This window comes from Anabas testudineus, chromosome 3 (assembly GCF_900324465.2).
Source record: "Anabas testudineus chromosome 3, fAnaTes1.2, whole genome shotgun sequence".
NCBI lineage: Eukaryota > Metazoa > Chordata > Actinopteri > Anabantiformes > Anabantidae > Anabas > Anabas testudineus.
Window position 1 is genome coordinate 21854757 of NC_046612.1, and position 25574 is coordinate 21880330.

Genomic DNA, 25574 nt, shown 5'->3' on the forward strand with positions numbered 1-25574 from the left:
AAATAGCATTTTGAGAAACTGTTAAAATGCAAGTGCAAAGTAGAGACACTCCAGAATATTAGTCATGCTTATTATTAGAAATGTGAACTTTGACAACCAGCTAACAGCACGCCGCATTGCAAAATGTTCAAGGTTTTACAATGAAGTCTGTATATCATAAAAACCAAAATGATGAACTTGGCTGATTTCATTCACCTCTGATCCAGACTTTCAGCACTTTATTTTTGGATGTGTATTTATATGTGGTAACATTGATCTTTGGGGTAATGTTTTTAAATGCGCTCTGTACATATTTTGGAAAGATTTTAATTAGAATTTTTTTTAATTAATTTTGTGTTATCTATGTGCATTTCACTTTTTCTTAATAAATAGAAAAGTGTTTTCATCCTGGACTTTACTATTGCTGTACTGAAAACAACAACATCATGCTACGTATACTTCACTTCAGGCTTTACTTTCACAGAAAGTGCACTACTTCTGTGTAAGTTATTTTGACCGAGATCTTAAAAAAAATATTTAGTGTTAAAGTTTGTTTTTTTTTCACAACTTTTGTGACATTTCCTGTAAGTGACGTATTAGGGACATGTTGATTTGTGGACTGGGTGGGTAGTTGTCACATCAGCCTCATTTGAGAAATATTAAACAGTGATACTTTGAATGACTCACAAAAGGGATGATGTACATGTGGAATAACCATTTTCTTTAATGGATGGTGACGAGGTGACAAGGGAACTTGCTGAACCTGTTATTTAGAGATACGCCAACCTTACTGGGAAACTATGTTTTAAAGGAAGTGGGAACACTTTGGGTTGTTTCAACAAGTTCGTAACCTTGCACCAAATCAGGTGTGAGCTGATCGCACATTAGCAAGCTCCATTTCTGATGGTATAAGACATAAAACACACACACACACACAAAGAAATAAGATATAAAGTAAAACTTTATCGTGACATACAAGTTTAAAGCCCTGAGAACCATATCTTTATATTACTAATGAACAAAACTGAATGTGTGAAAACCACTTTGGAAAAGTGCTCCTCTTAAATACAATCAGCACAAACCAGTTTTAACAACCATTCACGTGTTTTGTCCTATTTTTAGTTTGTTTTAATCAAAGAAAAACCTATAATATTAGTAATATCATTATTATCATGTCCATAATAATAATAACAACAACAACAGTACAAAAATATGCACAAACCCCATTGAATTAATATACGGAGCATTGTACAAGCCAGAAACAACAACATAAAACTGATAAATGAGGTATTCGATAACCACTTGCATATGCGCCTGTTTTTACACAGATCATGTTAGTTTTGAAACATTTTCCAACTGAATTATTTTCAAAATTATAGACAAATGATTTGACAGACTTCCAACTTCAAAGCTTCCTGAGTGACGGAATTTGTCTGCAGCTACTGACAACAAAAATGCAACAACACAACACCCAAGTCAAAGTAGCGGCCTACGAAGTGACCGCAGCTTCCGTCAGTACTTGCCCCTAAATGCAACACTATTGCAGCTCACTGCCCTGAGGTATTTTGGTATGATGAGTTTCCGGGTGATTGTTGTGAGGACACACGCACACGCACACGCACACACACAGACACAGACACAACACATGATATATGCTTGTCCACACAGCCTTTCATGTGACAGGCTGGAGGTGTGGCGTGACGAGAGGGTTAGGGTTTGACGCTAAGGAAATCAGAGAAGTCAATCAAACCTCAACACTTTCCAGTGGCGCCACCTGCAGTTTCCTTAACATTATTACAATGATACTCCACTTGGTGACACACACACACACACACACACACACACACACACACACACACACACACACGGCAATGAGGCTACTTGCTTAGACTGAGTAGATGAAACAGACATGAGAAGGTTTTAGTAACACAGCCTATAATTATTAAGCTTAACTGTTACTAAAACAAGGCCCACCAGGGAAATAAAAATCAACACAAATAAATAGAAAAACGTTCCGTTGACAACTGGTGTCTAACATCTTAATGAATCGTTTCTAAAAATAAAAAAAAAAGTGATTACTCTCCAAAGGATTAAGCCTGAAGAGGAAAGACATTTTCCCATCCAGCTGAGTAGGGAAACCTACACAGCCAGGATCTCACCAGCAACTACTTTAAGGCAGCATCTACAATTCTCACCTTCATAAAATACAGTTGTGTGTCATAAAGGGTTCTGATGGGTCCACCAAAAGGACTGACAGCACCATCCTGTGATCTTCACTGCAAAACGTCTGCAAAACCAAACAAGTGACGACTATAATACAGTTTCACAAAAGTGATATGGCTGCTCACCCCAGATCACACATGGCTTAACCAGATTTCTGAATAGTTAAGAGCCTGACAATCAACACAGGCAAAGCTAGAAAACTCATTTTTATCGTTTATGATGCTAAAAATGCTAAAAATTTAAAGGGAGAAAAATACAACTGAAGATTTAATCGAGTTGTTTTGGGATTATCTAGAAGTGGGTCCTTTAGTTATTAGACTCACAGGTCTCAGTCCATATTGGCTGAGGAGGACTGCAGGACTGAGAGAACATTAAAGTTTAAGTGACCAAATTAGGGAGACAGCCCAAGGTAACAACAGCCTCTGGGCTACAGCTACGCAAAACAACGAATAATAATCTGTTTATAGTCCCCAAAAATGTACGTGTTTCAATCTAGTTTCAAATGCTCTTATTTCCATTCGAACTCTCCAATAATGGACCTCCGTCCTCCTATATTTACTTAATTTAGGTGGAAACCAAATTAAGATGCAACATTTTTGCAGTGAAGGAAAAAAAAAAACAAAAAACCCCACACCATGTAGGTGAGAGCAGGATTGTACAACAGGAGAGACTGGGGCAGTCTTTGGTATCTAGCTGTGCAATAACCAGAGGCCAATGTGAACCAGAGTATTAGTGTGTTATATCCTTGGTCACATGATTGTACACATGCATTTCATTTTGCCACTGTGGTGAAAGAAAATGTTAACTGCGCATCAGGGGTTCACAGTCAGAATTCAGTTTAACATGGTATTTTTTCTTTAATATTCCCTGGACCCTGAAACCTGTTAACAATCCCCCAAAACTACACGTGTCAGCAAGGAACGTTTCTTTTCCTCTTCCCTGATAAAAATGTGGATATATTATTCTCAGACAAGACGTTGATGAAGCAAGACAAAGAAAAAAAAAGAGGAAAGATAACAGAAGCAAGCACAAAACAAGTCCTACAGGTAAATACAGGAAGAGACAGCAAGCCCATCCCAGTTCTGTTTGTCCCCAAAACCACGCAGTGTGTCAGCGTTATGTCGATCTAAGTTCACAGCTTGGGGCGTCAAGTCTTGATGGCTTTGCAGCCGCGTGAGGTATGTAGTGTGGCTCTCCTTGTGAGAGAGACTGATGAGGTATTCTTGAAACAGTCACGTAGGCTTGTGCATTCTTCAGGTATGAATCCTTTTTCTTTTTTTCTTTCAAAAACTAACAGTGACTCTTTGCAGTTGTTACACTGCTTCCTGAGAAGGACGCCCTCCAGAGCAGAGAGGCTGATATGAGGTCTGAGAGAGATACGGGCTGACAAGGACGCCGTCAGATTAACATTCAGCTCTGTGGCTGCAGCTGGAGCAAGGACACACAAACAAAATAAGAGACAAGAAACGGGCGGACAACTCCTCCATATTCCCACTGTGCAACACACAGGAGCAAGGTGGACAGATGAGCTCACGGTCTCCTGTTAGTAGATAAGAGGTACTGTTTGTGTTGTGCGCCAACTGTTTAAAGACAACTTCTGCCAAATATTCATTTTCAGGATTTTACTTTCCACCTTTTGTAATGAACTTCCTCTGATCTGAACTAAGGGCGGAGTTATGAAATGAGGTATTTAATGTGCTGATCTACAGCATCTGTTCATTCACCAGTTTTAGTTCAGCAAGAGGCTACAGCATGATTGAAAAGGAAAAAAAAAAACCTGAGCTTCACTGACAGGCTGGTGCTCTGTACGCAAGGTTTCACTGGTGAGAAATACCCAACTTCCCCTGATTGCAAATAGGCCAAAAAGAATATAAAAATAAAGTTGATTCAGGTTAAATATACTACAGCTCCTGAGGTAAAGACACCACTGCAGGTTACTTGATTTGAGGTATGTAAAAAGAAAACAAAATTATCCTAAAAACACAAAATCAAAAACACAACAAAATGGCAACAAACAAACGAAATATCCTAAGATAAAACTTTTCAAGTTCAGTTGTGACAACACCTGTCAGTGGATTTTGGGCTGATTGTGTTTAGCATGTACACTTCGATTAACAAGTGTATATGTGTCTATGTATTTGTGATTGCATTTGTAGTGTGTGTGTGTGTGTGTGTGTGTGTGTGTGTGTGTTTATGTGTGTGTGTATTTTCAAGAAAATGCATAGCCGTGCGTTTGGGCACATGTTGTCATATAATATTCTCGGGCTCTGTGTTCATGATTGGACAGCCAAGAGGTTGACAGGGTTGATGAGGTATTTGTTGTGCAACAGTTTCTTAATCTTATTGGATTCTCTTTGTACGGCATATTCATTCATGCTGGGCCCCCCGGTGGAAGAGAGGCCAGGAGAGCAGGTACGAAGGGCAGCCTGAGTTAAGGTGAACCGTTGGGGGCCAGCTCAGCTGAGCTGGGACCCTTGGAAGAGGAGGAGGAGGAGGAGGATGTGGGGCTGAGGGTCTGAGCCTGGGGTGCGGAGAAGCCATAGCTTGAACTGGTTCCAGCAGGGGAAGCTGAAGCAGCAACAGCTGAAGCAGCAGACTTCTGGGCAAACAGGGTTCCTGTAAGAAAAAGGATTCATCATTAAATAATTATGAGCATAGTGGTATCGAACAGGTGAATGGACATGTGTTACCACAGTGTTACTATTTAATGAGTGATATATAACTCCTGGCCCATACACACCTGAGTAGATTGTGCCATTAACCTCCACTGAGACAGTGATGCTGGCATTTCCATTGGTTGAGATGCTCAGAGACATGTCCTGTTGCTTCTCATCTGAAGAAACACAAATGATCATTTCAATCCATTTTATCTAAAAATCCCAACAATGAAAAATTTGAATATTAAGAAACAGTGGGTTAGGAGATATTATGCCCAGTGGCCAACACTAATGACAGACGAGTGTAAATAAAGAAACTACTATTTGATTTATGCAAATAAACTGCATTCATTTGTAGTTTGTTGCAGTCAGTGGGGCTTTACGTAGATCACACATGTCGCCGACACCATTTATGTGGAATTTATAGGACTTATGTCTCTTATAGGACTTATGTCTAAAGTAACTGTGACGGTTAAACACTACATGCTAAACACATGTAGGACTTGTAGAACAAAAGTACAATGTGCCCTATACTTCACCTCTCACTCAATGGAAAAACACTAAATACTTTGTAACTGTTCTTTTAGCAGCATCTTTACAAACTTGGGAGCACTGACCTCTTGTGGTGATGGTGGGGGCTCCCAGGCGCAGGTTCATGGGCATTTGGGAAGCCATGGCCAGCAGGTTGTGCTGGAAAGCCTGTTGCATCAGGCGTTGCTGCTCTTCTGCCAAACGAGCCATCTTTCTCTCAGGTCCCTCTCCACCAGTTTCCAGTTTTTCCCTCAGCTGTTCCAGCGTGGCGGCCCTTGCCAAACCAGCAACCTGCTGCTGACCCAGGGCCAGCGCCATAGAGGGTCTTGCTGCCATGATGGGTGGGGTGAGGTCATCTGGAATAGAGATGAAGAAGAAGAAAAAAATCTGGATATGAGAATTTTATTATTATATTATTTACCATTTTATTTAACTGTCAAGCTAGGTGATTAACACCATAAAAGTTGCATGTGATGTAATAATTTAAGAAAAAATAAATTGTTTCAACACTTAAAAAAAAAAACATAATTCAGTGTTTTAGATGTAATGGACAACACAGGTCACCAGAGTAGGAGGAACCCTATTATATTATGCTTTAAAGATTCTCCATTTTGTCTTATTTCTACTAAAATTAAACCACTATTTGTTTGGCAGATGGAGCCCTGTGAAAGTCCTTCAGGCAGTCAAATTAGGTTCTATCCTACATGACCACATAAAGCTAATGACAGGTGAAATGTCGGGCATTACACAAGTCAAACAGTTGATATAGCTGGTGTCCATGGCAGAGCCACATTCCAGTCACGTCAAAGAGACTTGACAGCAGTGTAATGACAGTTATCAGCACTGTGCTACTGATGCAGACGGAGGGCTTCAAAGTTCATAATGTGTCCCAGCAGCGTGGGAGCCATGTTATTAATCCGTAATAAAGGTGAGGGCTCTCAGCAGCCTGAGGCAAAACTGGCTCACACATGGTCTATTTAACACCTGGATGCACTAGACACACACACACACACACACACACACACACACACACACACACACACACACACACACACACACACACAGTATGTATAGGGGAGGGCAGGCAGGTGAGAATGTAATACACAAAGGTCAGAGCACACACACACACACTTTTTGGTGTACCATTATCAAATGTTTTGTACTATTGAAAAAGTCTCATCTAATCATTTTAACCTTAATGTAGTTTAGTAATGCTATAAGTGCTATACCACGTTGTCCACAACTAGGAATACATTTAGTATTTTCGTCATAGCAGCAGAGGGCAGTATCTCTCTATAGATACCTCAAAGTGTCTTCTATAACTGCAGCTCCAGTAGGAATCCCAACAGGGAGGTTCCACAGTCTGAAGTAAACCTTTGCCGGTTTAATATAACTCTTAACCATCAAGTGCTCCTTTACAGTTACACAAATCGTCATCTGAACAATACCTTTTTGCTTGAAGGTAGGAATGTTGTAGAGAGTAAACCCCACAAATGGCATATTTTTTTACAGACTAATTGAACTTTAAGAAGTCTCTGTGCATCACACTAGATCTGCAGACATTTAAATTGCCTACCTTTCTTCAGAGAGGGCCCAGGTGAGGCCTGCAAGCCATTAAGAGCACCTGAGGTCCCAGCCCCCAGAGCTGAAAGGTGCATCTTGGGAGGTGAGAGGATGTGGGGAGCTGTGCTGGGAGAGGGAGAGAATCGGAAGAGGCTGCTGCTGTAGCTCGGACGACGACCCTCGCGTCGGTTACTGTCAATAGCAGCCTGAAGCTCACCTGGGGAGCTTAGGCCCTTCCTCTCACACTCGTATGGGTACAGGTATTTCATGTACCTTAAAGGAAAAACACACAGATAATTAAAGAAACACTGCAGATCATTACATTAACAGTAACTGCAATAAACATTTCCAGAAAAGGTTTTTAGGAGGTTTACATTTAAGGTTTACATTTGCTTGTTTAAATTAAAGCAATATGTAAACACATGTTTAGATATAAAGTGACATCTGTGTAAAGCGTTTGGCCAGTGTCATTTTATCTATGGCAATGCTGTCGTAGTGACTCTCATAAAGAAGAAAGTAAAAAGCATGGTAAAAACCACACTTGAAGCTTCACATGCCCTGAGACCAGGTTTTTTGATCGCATAAGCATCTACGGAATCAGTTTACTTCAGACAGCTGACAGTAACCTTCTTAATCAGATGCACTGCACAGAATTACATGAGATTACTTATTTGCAAATTGTGCAAAACGTGTTTATGCTAAGTATAAGTGGATGAGTGGCTCTGCAAGTACGCAAATCATGGCTTCGGATTGTTTTCCATCCCATAAGAACACACTATAAAGTAAAGATACAATATTATGTATGCTGACCGCATAATTGTGGCAGAGCAGCATCGAGGATCAATAAAACGCTAAGAGCAGTAGCGTCCATTATATAATGCTAGTGGAACAACGCTACACATCAGCCCACCAACATTAAAAATACATAAAGATTCATTAGGGCACGGTACTGGTGGACATGATAGAGGAGTTATATGTACTTAAGAGTTTCCATTGTGAGATTTAGAGAGTTTTAGTCAAGGTTAGACATACAAGCTGTCATTCAAACCCCACCTTAGTCATTGTGAACTCTAACCCAAATTATGTCAATAAATCTATGGGAATCTATAGGAATCAATAGGGTCTGTGTGATGTAATGTATGAAAGGACTGAATGTGAAAAGAGAAGGTGGCCTGGGAGAGGAAACAAACTCTCAAGTAAATAAACACACAGGCACTGGTTAATATTGACATCTGTGCTTGTACCAACACACACACAAACTAACATCACACACACTCATTGGCAGGGCTTACCAAACCTGGTCCTCAAGGCCTACTGACCTGCTTGTTTTCCAACTATCCTGCTCCACCCACTGCTGAGTAGGGAAGTGTGGTGGCATCTTCCAGCTACTGACTGAACACATCGGAAATCAGCAGTGGGTAGAGCGGAAAAGTTGGAAAACAAGTAGGACAATGGGCCTTGAAGACCCCTGCTCATAGGCATTAAGGTGGTGCTTTTTTCAACCTGAGAAGTCACACACAGATTCCTTGTTTAGTTCCTGTAAGTAAAATTATGGTGCACATAAGATTTACTTAGACACACTGGATATCTAGGTATCAACGTTCAATGACGTAGATGGTTGTTTTGTGACACAGACACAAAGACTTACTGTGTACGTAGAGTGAAAGCTGCACTGGTGATAGAGGTAGGCAGGTTGAGTCCCTTTGTGATTTCTCTCCAGATTTTCTTGTTGATAACTTCCACTAGGCCTCCTTTCTCTGTCACCAACTTGTACAACATGTATAGATCCAGGACTTGCTTGGCCATGATGGGAATACGATTGACTGGGGTTCCTGTGGAGGACAGAAAACCATAACATAATCAATACAGTTAAAATCACACATCTGAATCGAAACAGTTTCAGTGATGCACAACAAATGTTTTAATCTTAGATGGCTTTACTTTTAAGCATATTTGTTTATCACATGTGAATGCATTTGGCACCTAACACAGTGAAAATGACAAAGCCAGTGGAATTGAATTAATCCATCTACTAAACGTTGCTTAAACACACCAAATCCTTTTGTGATCCACAGATAGTAGTTTCAGTGCTGTCAAGATGCTATATGACAAAGGTGGCAGGCATGCAGCCTGCATGCCTGTTAAATTTGCCTTGAAAACATATTAGCCTAGTTAAAGCAGGCTGGCTTGACCTGGAAAAGGGGATTTGCAAACAACACAAAGCAAAGTGGCTCCACTCTTTTGATACAGATACATTAATCTTGTCAAAAGATTCAACTGCAGTGAAGCTTGCAGCAATGAGGAGGAAGGAGGAGGAGGTGGCTCGCTGTATACAAGACAATCAAAATGTGTAATGTGCCATAGTGTGAGCATTGAGCGGGAGGAGGGGACTGGGGATTGTCACGACCTGCTGATCCATGAGCAGTGGTGGGTAGAGGGTTTCTGTATAGTCCAGTATAATGAGGCTAATTTAGAGGATTGCATGGAGTAAATCCACACCCCTCTGATGTTAGTGCTGCTGGGCCCAGCACAGGAGAGTTGCACAGATTTGCCCTCCTGGTTAATGCTAGTCAATCCCTTAGCCCCTTCACAGGTGGCACTTAACCTTGAATTGGACTCATTAATGACTGTGTAAAATAGCAGTGTGATCAGGCCATGAAGATTAACCCAGACTGAATTTCTTAAGTTAGCAACATGTCTTTAAGCCATTTGCAAGGGGCCTAGGTGAACACAAGGACCTACACAAGTGTGGAGATCACGTGTGGCAGGACTCACAACTGTTTACCACATCACTTAATATAGATTGCAATATCGCTATCTTTAATGTTGTATCCATTGAAAATCACTCTTCGAGTCCATTTAAAAACAGCAATTTCAAGAAGGCAAACATGAGATCTGTGTTTGGGTAAGGTGGGAGAGAGTAAAGGCCTATAACCTGTTTACAGGTCACTATGGAGCAATCATTGTCCATGTGGGGGTTGGGAAAGCCAGTGACGGTGAAACAACCCTTGTTTCACACCAGTTTCCTCATTCTGCATGTTAATATCGTAACAGTGGAATGTAAATTAAGTTTTGTGGGGTTTAGACAGGAACTTGTAGTTAGGGATGATACATGTAGATTCAAATACAAAAAAAAATTATTTTTAATACAATATTTAGAGTAGAACCACTTTATTAGGCAACCTGTTAATAATGTCCTTTGTGTATTCACATATTTAGAGATAAGAACAGATCGGATTGCAATAAATAATATACAAGTACTATATAATGTAAAAAAAAAAAAAAAAAAGCATGGCGTAACATTACAACCCTGTAAACATCGGAATGAATGAACGTAAACTACAGCACAACAACATACTGTTTAGTATGCGGTTAATATTGCTCAGCATGTTAAAGCTGCAGAAAATGCCGTTCCAGGAAAACAGCCATCTTAACTCCAGAGCCAATTAACAATTAGCAAAACAAGATGCCAGCTTGTTTTACAAGTAATTTGGATTAGCAGTGTAAAGAGTGAGAGGAGAGAAACAACTATTTAGTTTAGTTGTCTCTGTTACGTAAATGTCATGCCATAACTCAAACACATCAGGTTTTACTTTTAGAATACATCAAATTGGAGCACCAGAAATACTGTGTTGCTAGCTTCTCGTTAGTTATTTAATGTGCTCGACATCAATAATGCATCAAACAATTAGTACAACTAAAGGGGTCAGAGATCAGCCAGGGGTTGTTGATGTGTGAATTAAAGTGCAGGTCAGCAGGAAGCCATGTTTTCATACTGGCCCAGGCGTGAACAATGAGAGAACAACAAATGAGACAGAACAGCATTGGCCCCATAGTGACAGGCCAGCAGTTAGTTTGGCTTTAATTCATGCCTACGCTTTTATTCAGGTCTTTATCAGCACCTGCTGTCAAATCAAAGTCAGAATCAATGTGTTTATGATGCGCTTTTTTCACACACAGGAAACAGAAACAATTACAAATTTTAGACAACAGAGCCAAGTCTGTACTCTGTATGCATGTTTGAGGGGAAATAAATATCTCTCTATATCTAGCTGACACAGACCAGAGGTGGTCAAATCTAAAAGAGCATTAATTTCACAAATTACCACGTGACATCAGCAAGGTTTCAAATTTCAACATGGCCCAACCACATGTGAAAGCACCTTTGATAATACCATAACCAAAATCACATTAGCAACACTTGGGCTGTTACCCAGGGTTCCTTAATTTGAGAGAATCGCTGTGCCGCCTGCCTTTGGTGTCGAACATCTGCTCCGTTTCCAACCCTGGAGACATTTAGCTCTAACAGGCTTAATTAGACCTCTCCAAACATTTCTTTTGATCACAGCAGTACATGTCCTCTGCTTCACAGAGCCATTTTATGCACAATTGCTGCCGTTATAATTGTTCCCATTTTAACCTTGTTGCTTACTTTTCTTTTGTGAGGACCACAGATAACCAATCATCAGTGATACAAGACCCCTCTGTGGCATTAGGCCATGTGGGCCTGAAATAGGTAACTACTGAGTATTTCACCTCTCTGTGAAGCCTCGATTTGTCTACTCGGCTGCTCTGAGCCAATCTGTAATTGGCTGCAGGCTTCACCTCCCATCATCCTTTGCCCCGGACTGATTTTCCCCCAGAGACACGACCATCAGGAGCCTAGTGATTAATGGCAACAGGGGTCAGAGGTCACTCTGGTGGGAAGTGCCGTGGCTGAGGCCCCCCTGAACCACTCCCTAAGCCCTTCCTCCGACTTCCACTGTGAACACAAGTAAGCCACACGGCTAGCCTTCAAATGATAAGGGGTACAGATAGAGAGTCAGACAGAGGTGGAAAAAGGGCAACAAGGACAACTGAAAAGGACAGTCCAAATAAACCGAAAGACACATTTGCCCTGAGCGTGATGAATACAGGCCTTTTGGGGATAGTACTTCTAGAGAGAGCACGGTTTTAGGTGATGAAGCTTTATCTTCTGCAGATAATCAATATATTTAGATTTGATAAATTTCATGTCAGTGATGATTTCCCAGAAGGGTTATAATCGACGGCATTCACACTACGGGAACATAAATTGTTCCAAATGATATTGAATCAAGCTAACTGGAAGCAAAATATTTGATAAAGTAAAAAGCCTCTTATTCATTCATTTCAGAGGCTGGAGATGTTAATTTGACCATGAATGATTTGTAAAAATCATCAAAACTAGACTTGTGTACTGAGAAAAACCAAATGTGACCATGACAGACTGAGGCAGGCGTACATCTGTTTCAAACATTTACATTTTCCTCCTTCACATTACAATCCCAGCTTTCAATCTCAATGTAAGGACAAAAAAGGGAACAAGGTTATTTTATCTGACCCCTGACCTATTTTTAGCAGGAAACAGCTGTTCACAATAAAGGGCCACTATAATAAATCAATTAGGTGTCCCTGACGTCAGTAGTGGTAAATTAAATATCAATGACTTTACTTGGAGTGTGATGGTCTTTTTTTTTTTTTTTTTTTTAAATTAAGTGACAGATCGACAGCCTTCTAGTGGACAACACACAGGAAATGAATTTTTTACTCAATGAGCATTTGCTAGTGTGATGTTTCACTACCGTCTACAGTAAGAAAAGAGGAAAAGGGAGAGGGAGAGAAAAAGAAACGGTGCATTATCTTGTGTTCTTAGGTTGCTTTAAATATGCTGATCAATTTAAAGATTTGTCCGCTAGATCGTTCTGCTGTTTTGGACTCATATTAGTGACATGAATGCAAAAAAAGAGCATAAGATAGAAAGACGGTAGAAGGGCGCAGAGTGGTAAAGAAATGAGAGAAATCTTAAAATTGAAAAACAAACAAACAGGATTTTAAAAGACAACAAAGAAGGCATAAAAGAGACGCTTTTAGCTGCCTCTAGGAAGGAAGGAAGGAAAAAAAGGGAGGTGTAGTAGCTGGCCAGCTGGAGAACGACTGGATTACTGAAGGTGTTAGCTAACAAAAACAGCCTCCGGTCTCTGTGTCCTATCAGAGCACCCACACCCCAACTCACACCTTATTCTTTCTCCTCCTTCTTTCCCCAACAACCACATCTACACACTAGCTCAAATCAAAACAAGGCTGCGTTCCTCTCTCTGCCCTTCACACTTGTTTTGTGTATATGTATATGTAAAAACTAAAAGTTTACTTTATATCCAGAAGTAATTTCACCTTGCACCCATAGTTTGAAATATTTAGCTTATTTTTTTAAAGACAATATCAACACTGAACAGCCTAAACTCTTCATTGTAAAGAGAGACACTGACAGGGAAGACGAGTGCCTGGGCTCCACATGCTGGGAGTTTACTTTATGTCGGGCAGACCCTGGCTGTTTAGTTTATATGTTCGTACATCGGGGTAGCATGTTGTCAGGACCCTGCCATACACTGGGCCATGTTTGCTTTATTTTTAATGCATGGTCAGGGACATAAAAGGTAAAAACCTTTGAGTGTATGGAATTTGCTATCTTTAGTCTAGACACAGCCACCGCTCGCATGACGGACCAATTCATATCAAGTGTTAAGATATGTACCCTCCTCGTGAGGGAAGTTAAATGTAATGTTACACTATAGATACATCACTATTCCAAGCATGAAGCTATAGCCACAGCTGGTACATACAGAGAGACAGAGAGGGAGGGACAGTCATCTAATAAAGTGTATACGTCAGTCAATATGCTCTATAACATTGGCTGCAAAGGATTCCTGTCATGTCAATAATGTGCAAATAATGTGAACTGACAAAGGAAGAGAAAGGCCAAAAATATGTGAAACACGGAAAGAGAGACAAGACAGGAAAGACAACATCATCAATTAGCTCCTGTCTACCTCAATTTACTACAAATGTAGGAAAAACAAAATGAAAAATAATTTGTATCCTTCATGTGCTAGGTGATGAAACAAATATACAATGTCAGACAGGCTTTAACACATTACAGGCTTTTCTCACGGTTAGACTACTTGTATTAAATCACTTGTAGCTATATTTTACCAGGGAAACTGTAAAAATAGATTCTTAAGGAAGTAGCCGTAATATTAAAGGGTGTTTTAAAGTTTGTTGAGTGCATTTTTTTGCAGTAAATCTCCACACCTATAATGACCCTTAAAGCATTGTTCACTATCTCGCCTAATCTTCATATTTTGACATTTACACCAGTAAAGCATCTCTGAACTGAATGTGAGGAACAGAACATAAAGAGAGTGTGAGAAACATGACTCCTTTTCCGTGGGTCATGAAGATGGGTCACCTGGAGAAATAGAGGGGGAGGGGGATTGAAAAGGCTTGATGGTACGAAAAGTGAGATGGCCTCTCCAACTGTAACCCAAGTCCCCTTGATCCCCAGAGACTCAGCAGATCAACTGACTAGACCCCAATCACCACGGACTGATACGGAGCGGACAGAGATGGATGAATGGACGGAAAGATGGTTGATGTCACGACTGGCGACTGGCCATTCAATTTCTGAAGCTGATCTCAGAAAGAGAGAGAGACAGAAGACAGGTGACATCTGAGAGGTGTATGCCCGACACTGAATATATTGGTTTTGGATGTTATGCCAGGCTGTCTATATTAATAAAATCTATCTAATCTATATACAAATATAATTTACAAATACTCCTCCATAACAAGCCCTGTAAAGAAATTAAAACAACAGAAGCAATACAAGCAGTAAAATGCTGGGGCCCTGACATATATGCTGCCAATGTCCCTTATACAAGTAAAACATACTTCTCTCAGCTGTGTTTTGCATTTGATAAAAATCAAGAATTGTGACTTCCGGTTTAGGTGTCTACACTGTGTGCTTGTGATCATGCGCCAGTCCAGTAGTGCTTCAGGCAGTCTTTCCTTGTCACAGATCTGGTTTAGTAACTCGTCACATTCGAAGGTAACCAACCATCAAGTCTGTTTTGTGTTAACATTCAGTTGATCAGGTAAATGGTCCAGATGAATTTGCATCATCTGAGGCTGTTACAGAGAGGCCAGAATTCTGCACACAGGAAACATACATTCAGTGTGTGAACATTTCTCCTCCCTTACTGCACAATTCTGGTGACGCTTGGTATCATACATTTTTTTGTTCGTTTTTTTTAAGTATAGGATGGCTGAGTTTTCTGCACTTAGTCTGCCGAGTACAAATTCCTTCAGGGTTCTCACAAACAGTTTCTGTACATAAACAATTTTATGAGAACTTTTGCTAAACAGAGTGCAAAATTAATTAAAATATCTGCATGAAATAACTACTCAAACAAATTATTCAACACAAAAGCATAAATGCCGCACATATGTTAAATTACAGTATATAGAGGTATAAATCCATCTATCATTACTTCAATCCTCCATCTGAGGTACATGTACAGGTACTACAGGTCTGAGTTGTAATTGTCATTAGACTGAAAATATATTTTGGCTAAATAAAATTTATGAACAACCTTTAGGATAAGGATCAACAGCAGCTGGATTTACAAAGTGCAGTTGTTGTAAAAGGTGGAGGTAAAAACTATTGTTAACATATGCAACACTTAAGTGAAAAAGGTCAGTGAGATCTGTTTTCTTCACAAGTTGAACTATTCAAGAACATATGTGAGGAACACAAAAAAAAGGTATGAAGTAAATCACATTTCAACATGTATCATGAACATAAATATTGCTATTAAGACGATTTAGTGGGTACACACACTTCAGATGATCTAAGCAGTTTTAGGGTTATTGTAAACATTTATTTTAAATATGTTCTGACTGGGTTTAACAGTTTCACAGTATGGCCAAATATAGAAGATGACATCTGCTCTATATTTACATCTCACTGGAAGATCAAGTGAGAGAAAAGAAACTTGATATCTTGGCCTTGTAAACAGTCATCTCTGATCTTTGCAGGAATGTCAAGAATGTTTGTGTCAAAGCAACATGACAATGGTATGTTGAGCACATAATGGGGGGAGGGGCTTTAGCATCAAATGTATATTCCCGTGATCAAGCTTCAGAGGTTAGGCTTAACTTTTTCCACACGAGCAGATGAAAACTCTATAATAAGAGGGCATGAGGCTGAGAAGGTAGAGGGAGAAAACTCAAAATCAGAAATGATCAAGCTGATCAACTGTAGCCAACCTTGATGACAGTTCACTGGTCAGACTGGATATCGCAGGTTTAAAGGGTAAGTAGGTGACAGTGACGTCTTCACTGGCAGGTGCAGTTTTGAGGGGGCTGCCTCCCCTCTAGCGAGCTTTATAACAAAATCAATAGGTACCCAGATTGACAGATAAAGCCATCACCCAATGAGCACCATTTGGGGCCGAGCACCACTGATCAATATGAGAGACATCAGCTGCTATAAAAGAGGGATATGTTGAAACTGAGGAGGAGACTGTGGGTGGTTGTGCACTCATCTTGAAATCTTTAACTCCAATCAATGCTAATTACTTTTGGCTTTTGGAATCCATGACAGTCGGTCATATATTTCCCTTTCAGGGATTAACTGATGCCCCTGATGCAAAGGGACTTCAAATGAGATCAACAGCACAAGTCACTTAAAATACATGGTAGTGAAAAAGAGAACTGCTGGTTTCTATATTTAAGTCACAGGGAGGCTTAAATATTTAGATACACATCAGCAAAAGCATCATGAAAAGTTAGATTTTAAGCCTAGTTGCAGAAGATTATTCATATTTGCCCATTCATATGTTATTAATTCTTAACTAACAGCTGCCGTTATCTTATCAATTCCAGGCGTTAGTGTCCATGTATTAGAGGCATTAGTGTCCATGTATTTCACTTCCCTTCTTCCCTCAAATCATGCATCTTGTTGTTTGTGCACCTTTGCACTCAGTGTGTGGCTTATGCAACACTGGTGCCGAGCGGAAGCGAGCTTGGGGCTATTGTACCGGTGTAGGGCTCCTCTGGGGGCTGTAATATATTTCATACCATCCATCAGAGGGGTGTGGAGGCCAGGAAACATTACTTTAAGAGCACACACAGGACACAGATGGAGAAACAAGACACACAGATATGCAGAGATAGCAAAACTTAAGGCAATTTGTTGATCACAGGAACTTCATGTGGGACCTGCTTCACAAAGCTTGCCCCAATATAATGAAATAAACAAAAGCCGGTTATGAAGGGATAACATTTTTGATAACAAATTTGCTTATGGGTCTTAATGTTGCTAAATGTTACTTAACTTGTAAGAATCTTAAAATTTGCTTCCTATTTCTTGTTCATTCAGTACTTCTAACTAAAACTAAGTCAATCCCATACAACTACTTCTAGAGACATTTGTTTTTTATTATTGTGAACACAATCTCCACTGAGGCAGGTGAAGTAGATAGATTCTCTCGGTGTCAATTTCATCTAATGCCATGATTTATTCCCAGTAATTGGATGAACATCTGATTGCCTAATTCGTTTTGCACAGAATTTGCAGATGCATGGATGAAATGAGCAGCCGTGTTATTTTTGCCCTGATAGATTACTTCTCTTAAAAACATGAATCTACTCAAGGCCTGCACTTGTCTTCATCCCCGCTCAGTTGCTTATGAGCACAGTGATTAAGAGTCTCCCAGCCCTGCAGCTTAGAGACTCAAATCCCAGTACAGTATGGCCGTAATTAAGGATGGACAGTAGAGTGGCAATCGAGAACTGTGGAACAGCTAAATGACAGAGACAATAACAGGCAAGCAGTTTGGATAGGGGGTGGGGATGAAGATGGAGCAGGGACGAGACAAAAAGAGTTTTTGTTTGGTAGGAAACACTTAACAAATCCAAAAAAAAAAATTACAAAGTCCCAACATTTTGATCAGAGGTCACTGAACATATCTACCTAGAAAACATATTAGGAAAACAACGATTTCCTTTGGTTTGGAAGCTCCTTTTGTGCTCACTCCCCAAAGGCTGGGCTGTAATTTGCAAGCCGACGGGTGGAGTTTACCAAAGGAAAAGATCATCTCTGCCTTCAAATGTCAACATGGTAAACTCAACCTCTTTGATCACAAATGCAAGATAGAATGTGTCCAATATGAATAGCTAGAGTCAGACTTAAGGCAATGATTAGAAAGTAGTGGTTAAAATCTGTGTATCACTTAGGGTCCCACCCTATCATGAGAAAAGGGGCCCTTTCCTACAATTACAGTTTTCTTGTATGTTGGGCTGATTATCTTTGTCTGGTTGGTCAGCTCGGTCAACTTCAGCCCCATGACAACGTGCTTTCAAGAGGAAATGAAAGAGCACTGCCTTTTTTCTATACAAGCTTGCAAACGTCTCCCTTAACCTCCTTTCAGTCACCCTGGTACTCCGTCTGCCCTTGTCTCCTACTGTGGTTTCCACGTCTGCCCTTTTCAGCCTTCATCCTCTCTTTTCTCCTTTTTCACACATCAGACACGCGACGGTCACTCCCTTGTCTGCTGTCCGTCAGCACTGCCCTATCAAAAAGGTTGGCCCCCACTTATTTGGAGATCATTAATCATTCCATGTAGGACAGGAGGCCCCCTAATCCAGCTCCTCCTCTCCCTGGCCTCACCAAGAAAGCCACAGCACAACCCTCCACCCTTATCCCCCACGGCGTTATCAAGTTTCAGTGGTTGTAACTGTAGCACAATAAACAGAGGAGGGAGGAGAATAGGGTGGGGGCAATTGGGGAGGAGGAGGAGGAGGGGGAAGGGGGTGGCAATAGAAAGACGGGAGGACAAAACGTTATTTCCTAGCAACATTTTATTTATTAATTCTATGCAAAACATTATCTATCTCTATAGAAGAGTCGCATCTATAACGAGTCAGGTTATAGAAACCAGTTGAAAGTATTGAGTCAATTTATAGATTTTACATAGGTATGCAAATTCCAGCTCATACCAAAAGTATAAAAGACATTATATTTAGTGTGTAATAGCAAAGCAAAGTAGTTCACCCACCAACAATCACTATATAAAATGGACAAATATACTAATACGACATGTAGCTCAGTATGTAAAGCAGCGGTCTATAAACCCCATTAACATGTCGAGGTGTCCTTAGACTAGACACCAACACCCCACAGTAGCGCCGCCATCTACTGCAGCTGTCCAAACAACTATTTACCCAAGGGGATCAATAAAGTATGTTTTATTTGTATTATTATTATTATTAATACCCAGTGTGTCTGCTGTTAAACCAACCAGGTGCTGCCACTTTCCAGAAGTTGTGGGGTGTTAACTATAGGAAAATGGGGCCATATCAAAGAGCCTGAGAATGTTCCTATTGTGGTGTGGTGTTTGTACAGAGGGACCGCCTGTTACAAGGGCTGGTGTGAGGTTGACCGGGGGAGTAATATAATGCATACATGGATCCCCTAGAGCCCATTCATGGTGTAATTGGTGTGGACAGAGATCTTGGTCTCAGGGTTACAGTTAGGGAACTTCCTCTCATGTCCTGCTGGGAGGCCACTTTTCCCACAGCACAAATGCTGCAAAAAAGATCAGTTTAACCTGGACATAAAATTCTCTATTTTCTTCAAATGTGAAAGACTGTCAGATCCATAATCTTAATGTGTTTTTTTATGCGAGTCAGGATTTCAAGGGTTTTTATAGATATCTTGCCCTTCTCATCATGCCTGTAGTAGGATTTTTAGGTCATTTATGCCTTTATTTAACAGGCAGAAAGGCAGGCAGGCAGGAAACATGGGAAAAAGAAGGGCCAGAATGAAACATAATTACTGATTTGGTCCATTTTGATTAGAGCCTCAGGGGAATAAACTAAGCACAGCAACTGACAGTTTTCACTTTGCAACTCAGCCGAAGACCTTCCCTCCTATTGCTTCATCTCTCCAGCCTCATTAAAACCACTTAAACCTAATGGCACGGACAAGGCCAGTTTATCTCTGTATTACTATTAGCAGACCTAAACCTACTACTCAGGGATTTCCCCCTAAAATAACTTTAAGCAGTGATAGCACACCATGTGGTTCCTCTTAAGATGAACCTACACTTACCATTAAGAGTGTCACACTGGGTTGGATCTAGCCTTTCCTGACCACAACGTGTGAGGTTTTCTGGCTGGAGCAAAAGGAGCTAAAACACTTGTCTTTACCCCCCACTACTACCTCCCATCTCCACTGGTAATTTCACTGAACAGGAGCCTCTCTCTCCTTCTCACTCTGTCCATCACAGCCTTTGGCCATTAATCATCTCAAGTGGACAGCGCTGACAGGCAGTTGGCTGCCTCGCTCTTTTATTTTCTTCCTCTTTTTTTTCCTTTATCCAACACCAGTGGGTCCCACAGCTTCACTTACTGCTCCCCCCTCGATTACCTCTTCACAAGCTCACCTCCTGCCCCAAACCCCTTCATCTCAAATGAAAAAGTGGCTGGGTGTCAAGCCAAAACAATCACCTATCTGCTTAATCGAAACCTTTGAGGTGGTTAATGGCATTGAGCCAGCATCAAAGCTTTTCTCTGGTTTCCCAGTGGGGGTTATTCAGCAAATCCTGTGGGCTAATGGATATGATGAGCAGTAATAACGACTCAAGTCATGAAGGCAAATATCCACCACAAACACTCTGCATTTACTTTGTATTCACAGCTCCAGTTGAACAAGGTTGAACTACTTTAAAATTACAAGCATAAAATTGTACAGAGGCCAATGGTAAAAATAATGAACGTAACAAATGTGTCTGCGACCTTACAATGATCGTATATGACAGAGGAGTAGCAAGTAAAAAGCTAAGGAGGTGGAGGTAGGGAGAGTTTGTTTGTTTCTTCTGACATTTCTGTGATGCACAGGCATCAATGGGCCCCTTTACACAGATAGGATTCAGCACAGCTGCTAAGATTCCTCAACCATTAACACACACACACACACACACACAGACACACACAGACACACACACAGACACACACACAGACACACACACAGACACACACACAGACACACACACAGACACACACACGTCTGTTTTTAAGCAAAGGGGCAGGAAATGGGAATCCCTCGTAAGTTTTCCTTCCGCTGTAGCTTTCCTCTCAAGGCCTGGAGGCCCCACAATAGGAAAAGCATTGCACCATTTGTCTTGCTCCATCCCGAGACTACACTGGATCTCACGCAACCTCACAAGCTACTTCACAACATCAGGTAATATTTTTACGCCTTCTGCCTGTAAGCTTTGCCAAATGACAAAGGCAGCATTTTTCCGTCACCAGCTTTTAGTCTGGCATTAAATTAAAAGGGTGTCCTAAATGCTCTTTCATCAGAAACAGAGCAACAATCTTGATTTTGTAGCTAAGTGGTGAAATGGAGGGAGGAGTAAATGCACAATAATTAGAGGGTACCATAGGACTTAGGAAGGCTTGCTCTTCATCTCACAAACTTTTGGCGCTAAAAGCTAAAAGGAAATATAATCAAGCAATTTGTTCTCTTTGATTAAGAATCCAGATTGAGAGACAGCAAAGGTCAGCCAAGTGCTTCTTGTCTTAATGGAGGGGACGTACTCTAGAGTAGCTGAAATTATACAGTATCCCTCTGTTCAATGGTTGCATCAGGTCTCTACTGTCAGTAGCAACAACCCCATCAGATCCTGAACAGGCATGGCGGCTGTTTTTCAAGTCTCCTGGTCTAGTACTGAGAATGAAATTTTTTTTCCTGTGCAATTTCTCAAATGAGAACACCCGAATACAAACCTTCTACATCCATTTCTCATTGTTTTTTGTTCCTTTTTCTTACACTTGTCTATTATAGATGAGCACTCCAGGGACACAGTAATATTTGTTACAACTGTTGTCAGGCACTGACCCTTGCACTTCCTCGCCACTGCTCACTTGTACTGATGACGATAGAGAAACTTTATCCATGCAAGCTGATTCCAGTTGCACTGTAATTCATTCAGCAAATATAATTCAGTCAAACAGGTAAAGCATAATGTATCTAATGACAACAGTGTTCTTTTCAAATTCTAATTGTTCAAGTTAATCATTGTTAGTCATGTTAGTTTTAAGGTGAGACAGTTTTACTAGTGCCAATCTAATTTTACTTATTTATTGTGATAATATTTTATTTGACTTTTGTTTTGATCAAATAGCAATAGAACAATAAAAAGTTGGGCTTATATTCACTTCAAAGTTAACCTATCTTCTCTCATCTTAAAAAAGTGAAAATAATATTATGTGGCACTCTACAATGAGCCAGTGATCTGCTGTCCAGTGGCATTTTAGTCAGCTTGATGGATTTCTCCATCTGACCAGCGTGAGTAAAGGGTCAGCCAATCACTCCCAGCGCCTGCCACTGGACAGAGATGCTAACAGGGCCATGACAGATCCTGTCCCTCCCTCTCTCTGACTCATTAATTCATCACCCTCTAAACAAGACGTCCGTTCAGGGGAGCTCAGGGGAGTAAAAGCACACGCGTGCACAATGATGCACGCAGATCTATCTACACAAACAATAATCATCTTTCACAGACTGACAAAACTAGAGACTATGCCAAGACTATGAATCACATTTTCATGAATACTGCATCACCCACTATAGCCTGTGACAAAATACCATCAAATAAGAACCCTATACATGCTCACAGTCCATCATCACCCAGTCTGCCAAAACATAGTGTAAAGTATGCACCACTATAATAACTTGATGATTCACCTTGGGAGGTTTCGCTCAAGCAACGCAACTTGTTTGGCAACAGATTTGTCTGATAAAAGCCTAAGTACATTAGCCACACTGGTGGGGGTGGGCTCAGTGTCAAAGCAGCGCTCAGTCAGCTGAGCCTCCCTGGCTGATGGCCAACAAAATAAGTTTGGTCACTTCCAGATCCTCTTGGCTCTGATAGCACAGAACCATAGGATTAACAGAGGCAGACCTTACCTGATGACCCCTTAAGGCCTTTACTCTAGGGAGGAGAATTAGTAAGGGATTTCCTAGTGAGTGAGAGTTTAAGCATGTTTTTTGAGTTAATCAGTGACATTGCACACATGACATGGAACAAGCAGATAGGTTCGGAAGACCACAGCCGCTAGGTAAATAACAGTAATAATTGTACTTTTATCCTTGTTCATTTTAACAGGATCCTAACAATTGCATGGGCAAACCATTTGTTCTGTATGCCTAACACCAATCAATCTACAGTGAAATTCCAGATGCCTTGTAAAAAAAGCAACCCCTCCTCACTCTGAGACAGGAAATGGCTCTTGAGAAGTGGAAGTCGTGTGGACAGAGGGTGAGAACTTAACTCGAACCAGTGTCACATCTGTGGCAACTCTTATAGGTTCACACTGCAATTCAAAATGTAAATGTTTTTCTACAACACCTAAAATACACCTTATGCTGTGAAAGTTAAAAAGAAGCATGAGCTTGTAGATAAATTTCAAATTATAATATATAGTAAACTGTCAACAAGATCAAATGTCTGAAGCAACAGAGCAAATCCCAGTCATTTTAATCAGGAATCCACTAACAAACTATTTCAAATGAACTCTAACATGTACTTCATGAAACCGTTTATACAACTTGACATAAGTCAAAGAAACCCTATGCTATGGAGTGCACAAGTCAAGGTAGAAAAAATAAGCAGCTGATGGTTCATATGATATGATTTGAATTATTGGAGAGCACTCTTACCTCTTTTCTGCATGAAGGTGAAGAGGTCATCCAAAAACTCCTTCCTTTTGGGGTCATTATCCAGCTCATACAACTGAAAGAGAAAACTGAAGTTTATTATCACTAGAAAGTTAAACTGTCAGTGGAAGTAGAGCCTAATGGCTCATCAGCTTGATTAATTTCACAATTACTAGTTCAGTTCCTCCTTTTGTTCCACACCTTTTCCACCTTTGGACTTTCCAACATAAAATTATGATCTGACTTATTTTACATTCAACTTAAAATAAAAAAAAAAAAGACTCTTATGTGTGAATGGTGAAAGTTATCAAGTGAACTTAAGGCTATTTATCCGTTATTCTTTGTCATTATTAGTTTTCTGAAAAGGTTTTTGAGTTACTGAACCACGAACCAGAACTCTGTAAGGTTTACTTCTTGGCCATTTCATGACTGATGTCTCACCTTAGCAAAGTCTCTGGAGGCTTCTCCTCTTCCTCTGCTACTGTCTGCATCCTCTGCCCAGCCTGCACTACCATTCTACGACAAAGGAGAGAAGAGACAGATAAGGTCAGTAAACAAATAGAAAGTGGTTACAAACATACACAGATGATTCAGTCTGTAGTGCTCTCATATCTTTTAACAGTAATTCCATTGTCAATTATTTACTTATTATTACTACTTACTGAGACATGATAATTTCTTTTATTTTACTTTTTTTTTTATAGTAACAGTAAGAAATATGGGAATAAAGAGAAGGGAATGAGATTATTATTATTTTAAGAGTATGAGAACTAGGGTTAGCTGGCACAGACCCTGGTTCTACAAATTCAAATTACAGATTATAGATTTTGACCTAATTTTTTTCTAAAACATGTTAATTAGATTTTTATCTACAAAGATACTGTCAGGTAACACTAACTATAGGTCAGCGAGTTTAAGTTGAACCAGAAAAACTGGCTAAACCACAACACCCTGCGACACAAAGACACTAAAACTAACATGCTCAAACGATAAGAATACATTTTTCTAGAGGTTGGAGTAGTAACCTCTGGAGTTATTGTGCCCCTGAGCTTCTGTGTCCCCTCCCCCTTCATCCTCAAACATCTCCATTTGACCTAAGCCATCTGCATCTGGGCCTGCCCTGCCCCCACTCCTGTCTTCCGACCCAGCTGGATACAAGGGCCCCCCATCCTTCAATCTTAACGCAGCTGCGACGGGTGGCCAAGTTCATGGAGTGTAGCTGGCTGTCAGAAGGGGCCGTGGGGGGGGGGGGGGGGGGGGGGGGGTAGGCTGGTCAGTGGACCTACTGCACACACACACACACACACACACATGTGTGCAAAGGCTATGTTTGCGAGTGCAGGTAATGGGGGGTGGGGTGTTGGGGGGGTATAATGGCCCCACAAGAAGGGAAGGAAGGAAAATAGGGGCAGAAAGGGGTGCACGGTATGTGCCAAACAGGAATGTCTCCTAAAGACAAAACCTATAAAAGCATCAGGAATCAAAACAAGATCCGTTTTGGAGGGGAACGTTAATAGCTGCAGACCAGGGTCCAGTTTCAACCAGGAGCCCATTGGTCAGTGGCAATTACAGGGCCTGAAACAAGAGCTGGTAGGGCAAAGGTTGTCAAGGCCCCTGAGAAAAAGTCATTTCACCCTCTCCCTCTGTGTATGTGTAACGCTTGTCAACATTCATGCTCCCTAAACAAATACTCATCAACCATCAACTTGCAAACCGGCTACAAACCGTATGTTTCAGGGCAAAGTTAAGTTAAAAGGGTCAACAACTATAAGGGTCTACAACAAACATCTAAATATTCAAAATACAATATCGTCAAATGGACAGTTTTTATATAAGAGAAATTAGGTAGACATGAACTATTTAACCTCAAGCACGCATGAAAGGTTTCCAAAATGGAAAACTAATATGTGAAGTGAGTTGTTCTGTTTGTTTAAAGACATACTGGAAGATTGCTCAAACGTAACATATTATTAAAATGCAATTAGTCTCTCTCATTGGCTTCCCAGCAGATATATCTTCAGTTGAATATTAATCTA

At 40.6% G+C, this 25574-nt stretch overlaps 1 protein-coding gene across 2 annotated transcripts in view; it reads right to left on the minus strand.

The window, feature by feature from the left end:
• Nucleotides 1-108: 108 nt before the first annotated feature.
• The window catches only part of LOC113174100 (AT-rich interactive domain-containing protein 3B), a 45649-nt gene continuing 20183 nt past the window's right edge, over nucleotides 109-25574 (minus strand). Inside the window, exons 3-9 of one of the 2 annotated variants that reach the window (XM_026377791.2) lie at nucleotides 23980-24054; nucleotides 23542-23614; nucleotides 8602-8785; nucleotides 6967-7226; nucleotides 5477-5746; nucleotides 4943-5035; nucleotides 109-4818 (exon numbers count right to left, since the gene is read on the minus strand). In XM_026377791.2, coding sequence (XP_026233576.1) covers nucleotides 4634-4818; nucleotides 4943-5035; nucleotides 5477-5746; nucleotides 6967-7226; nucleotides 8602-8785; nucleotides 23542-23614; nucleotides 23980-24054 — 1140 coding nt within the window. In that variant the 3' untranslated portion in view covers nucleotides 109-4633. Of the gene's footprint in view, nucleotides 5036-5476; nucleotides 5747-6966; nucleotides 7227-8601; nucleotides 8786-23541; nucleotides 23615-23979; nucleotides 24055-25574 lie in introns of both variants that reach the window. The other variant, XM_026377790.2, reaches the window with a different exon arrangement.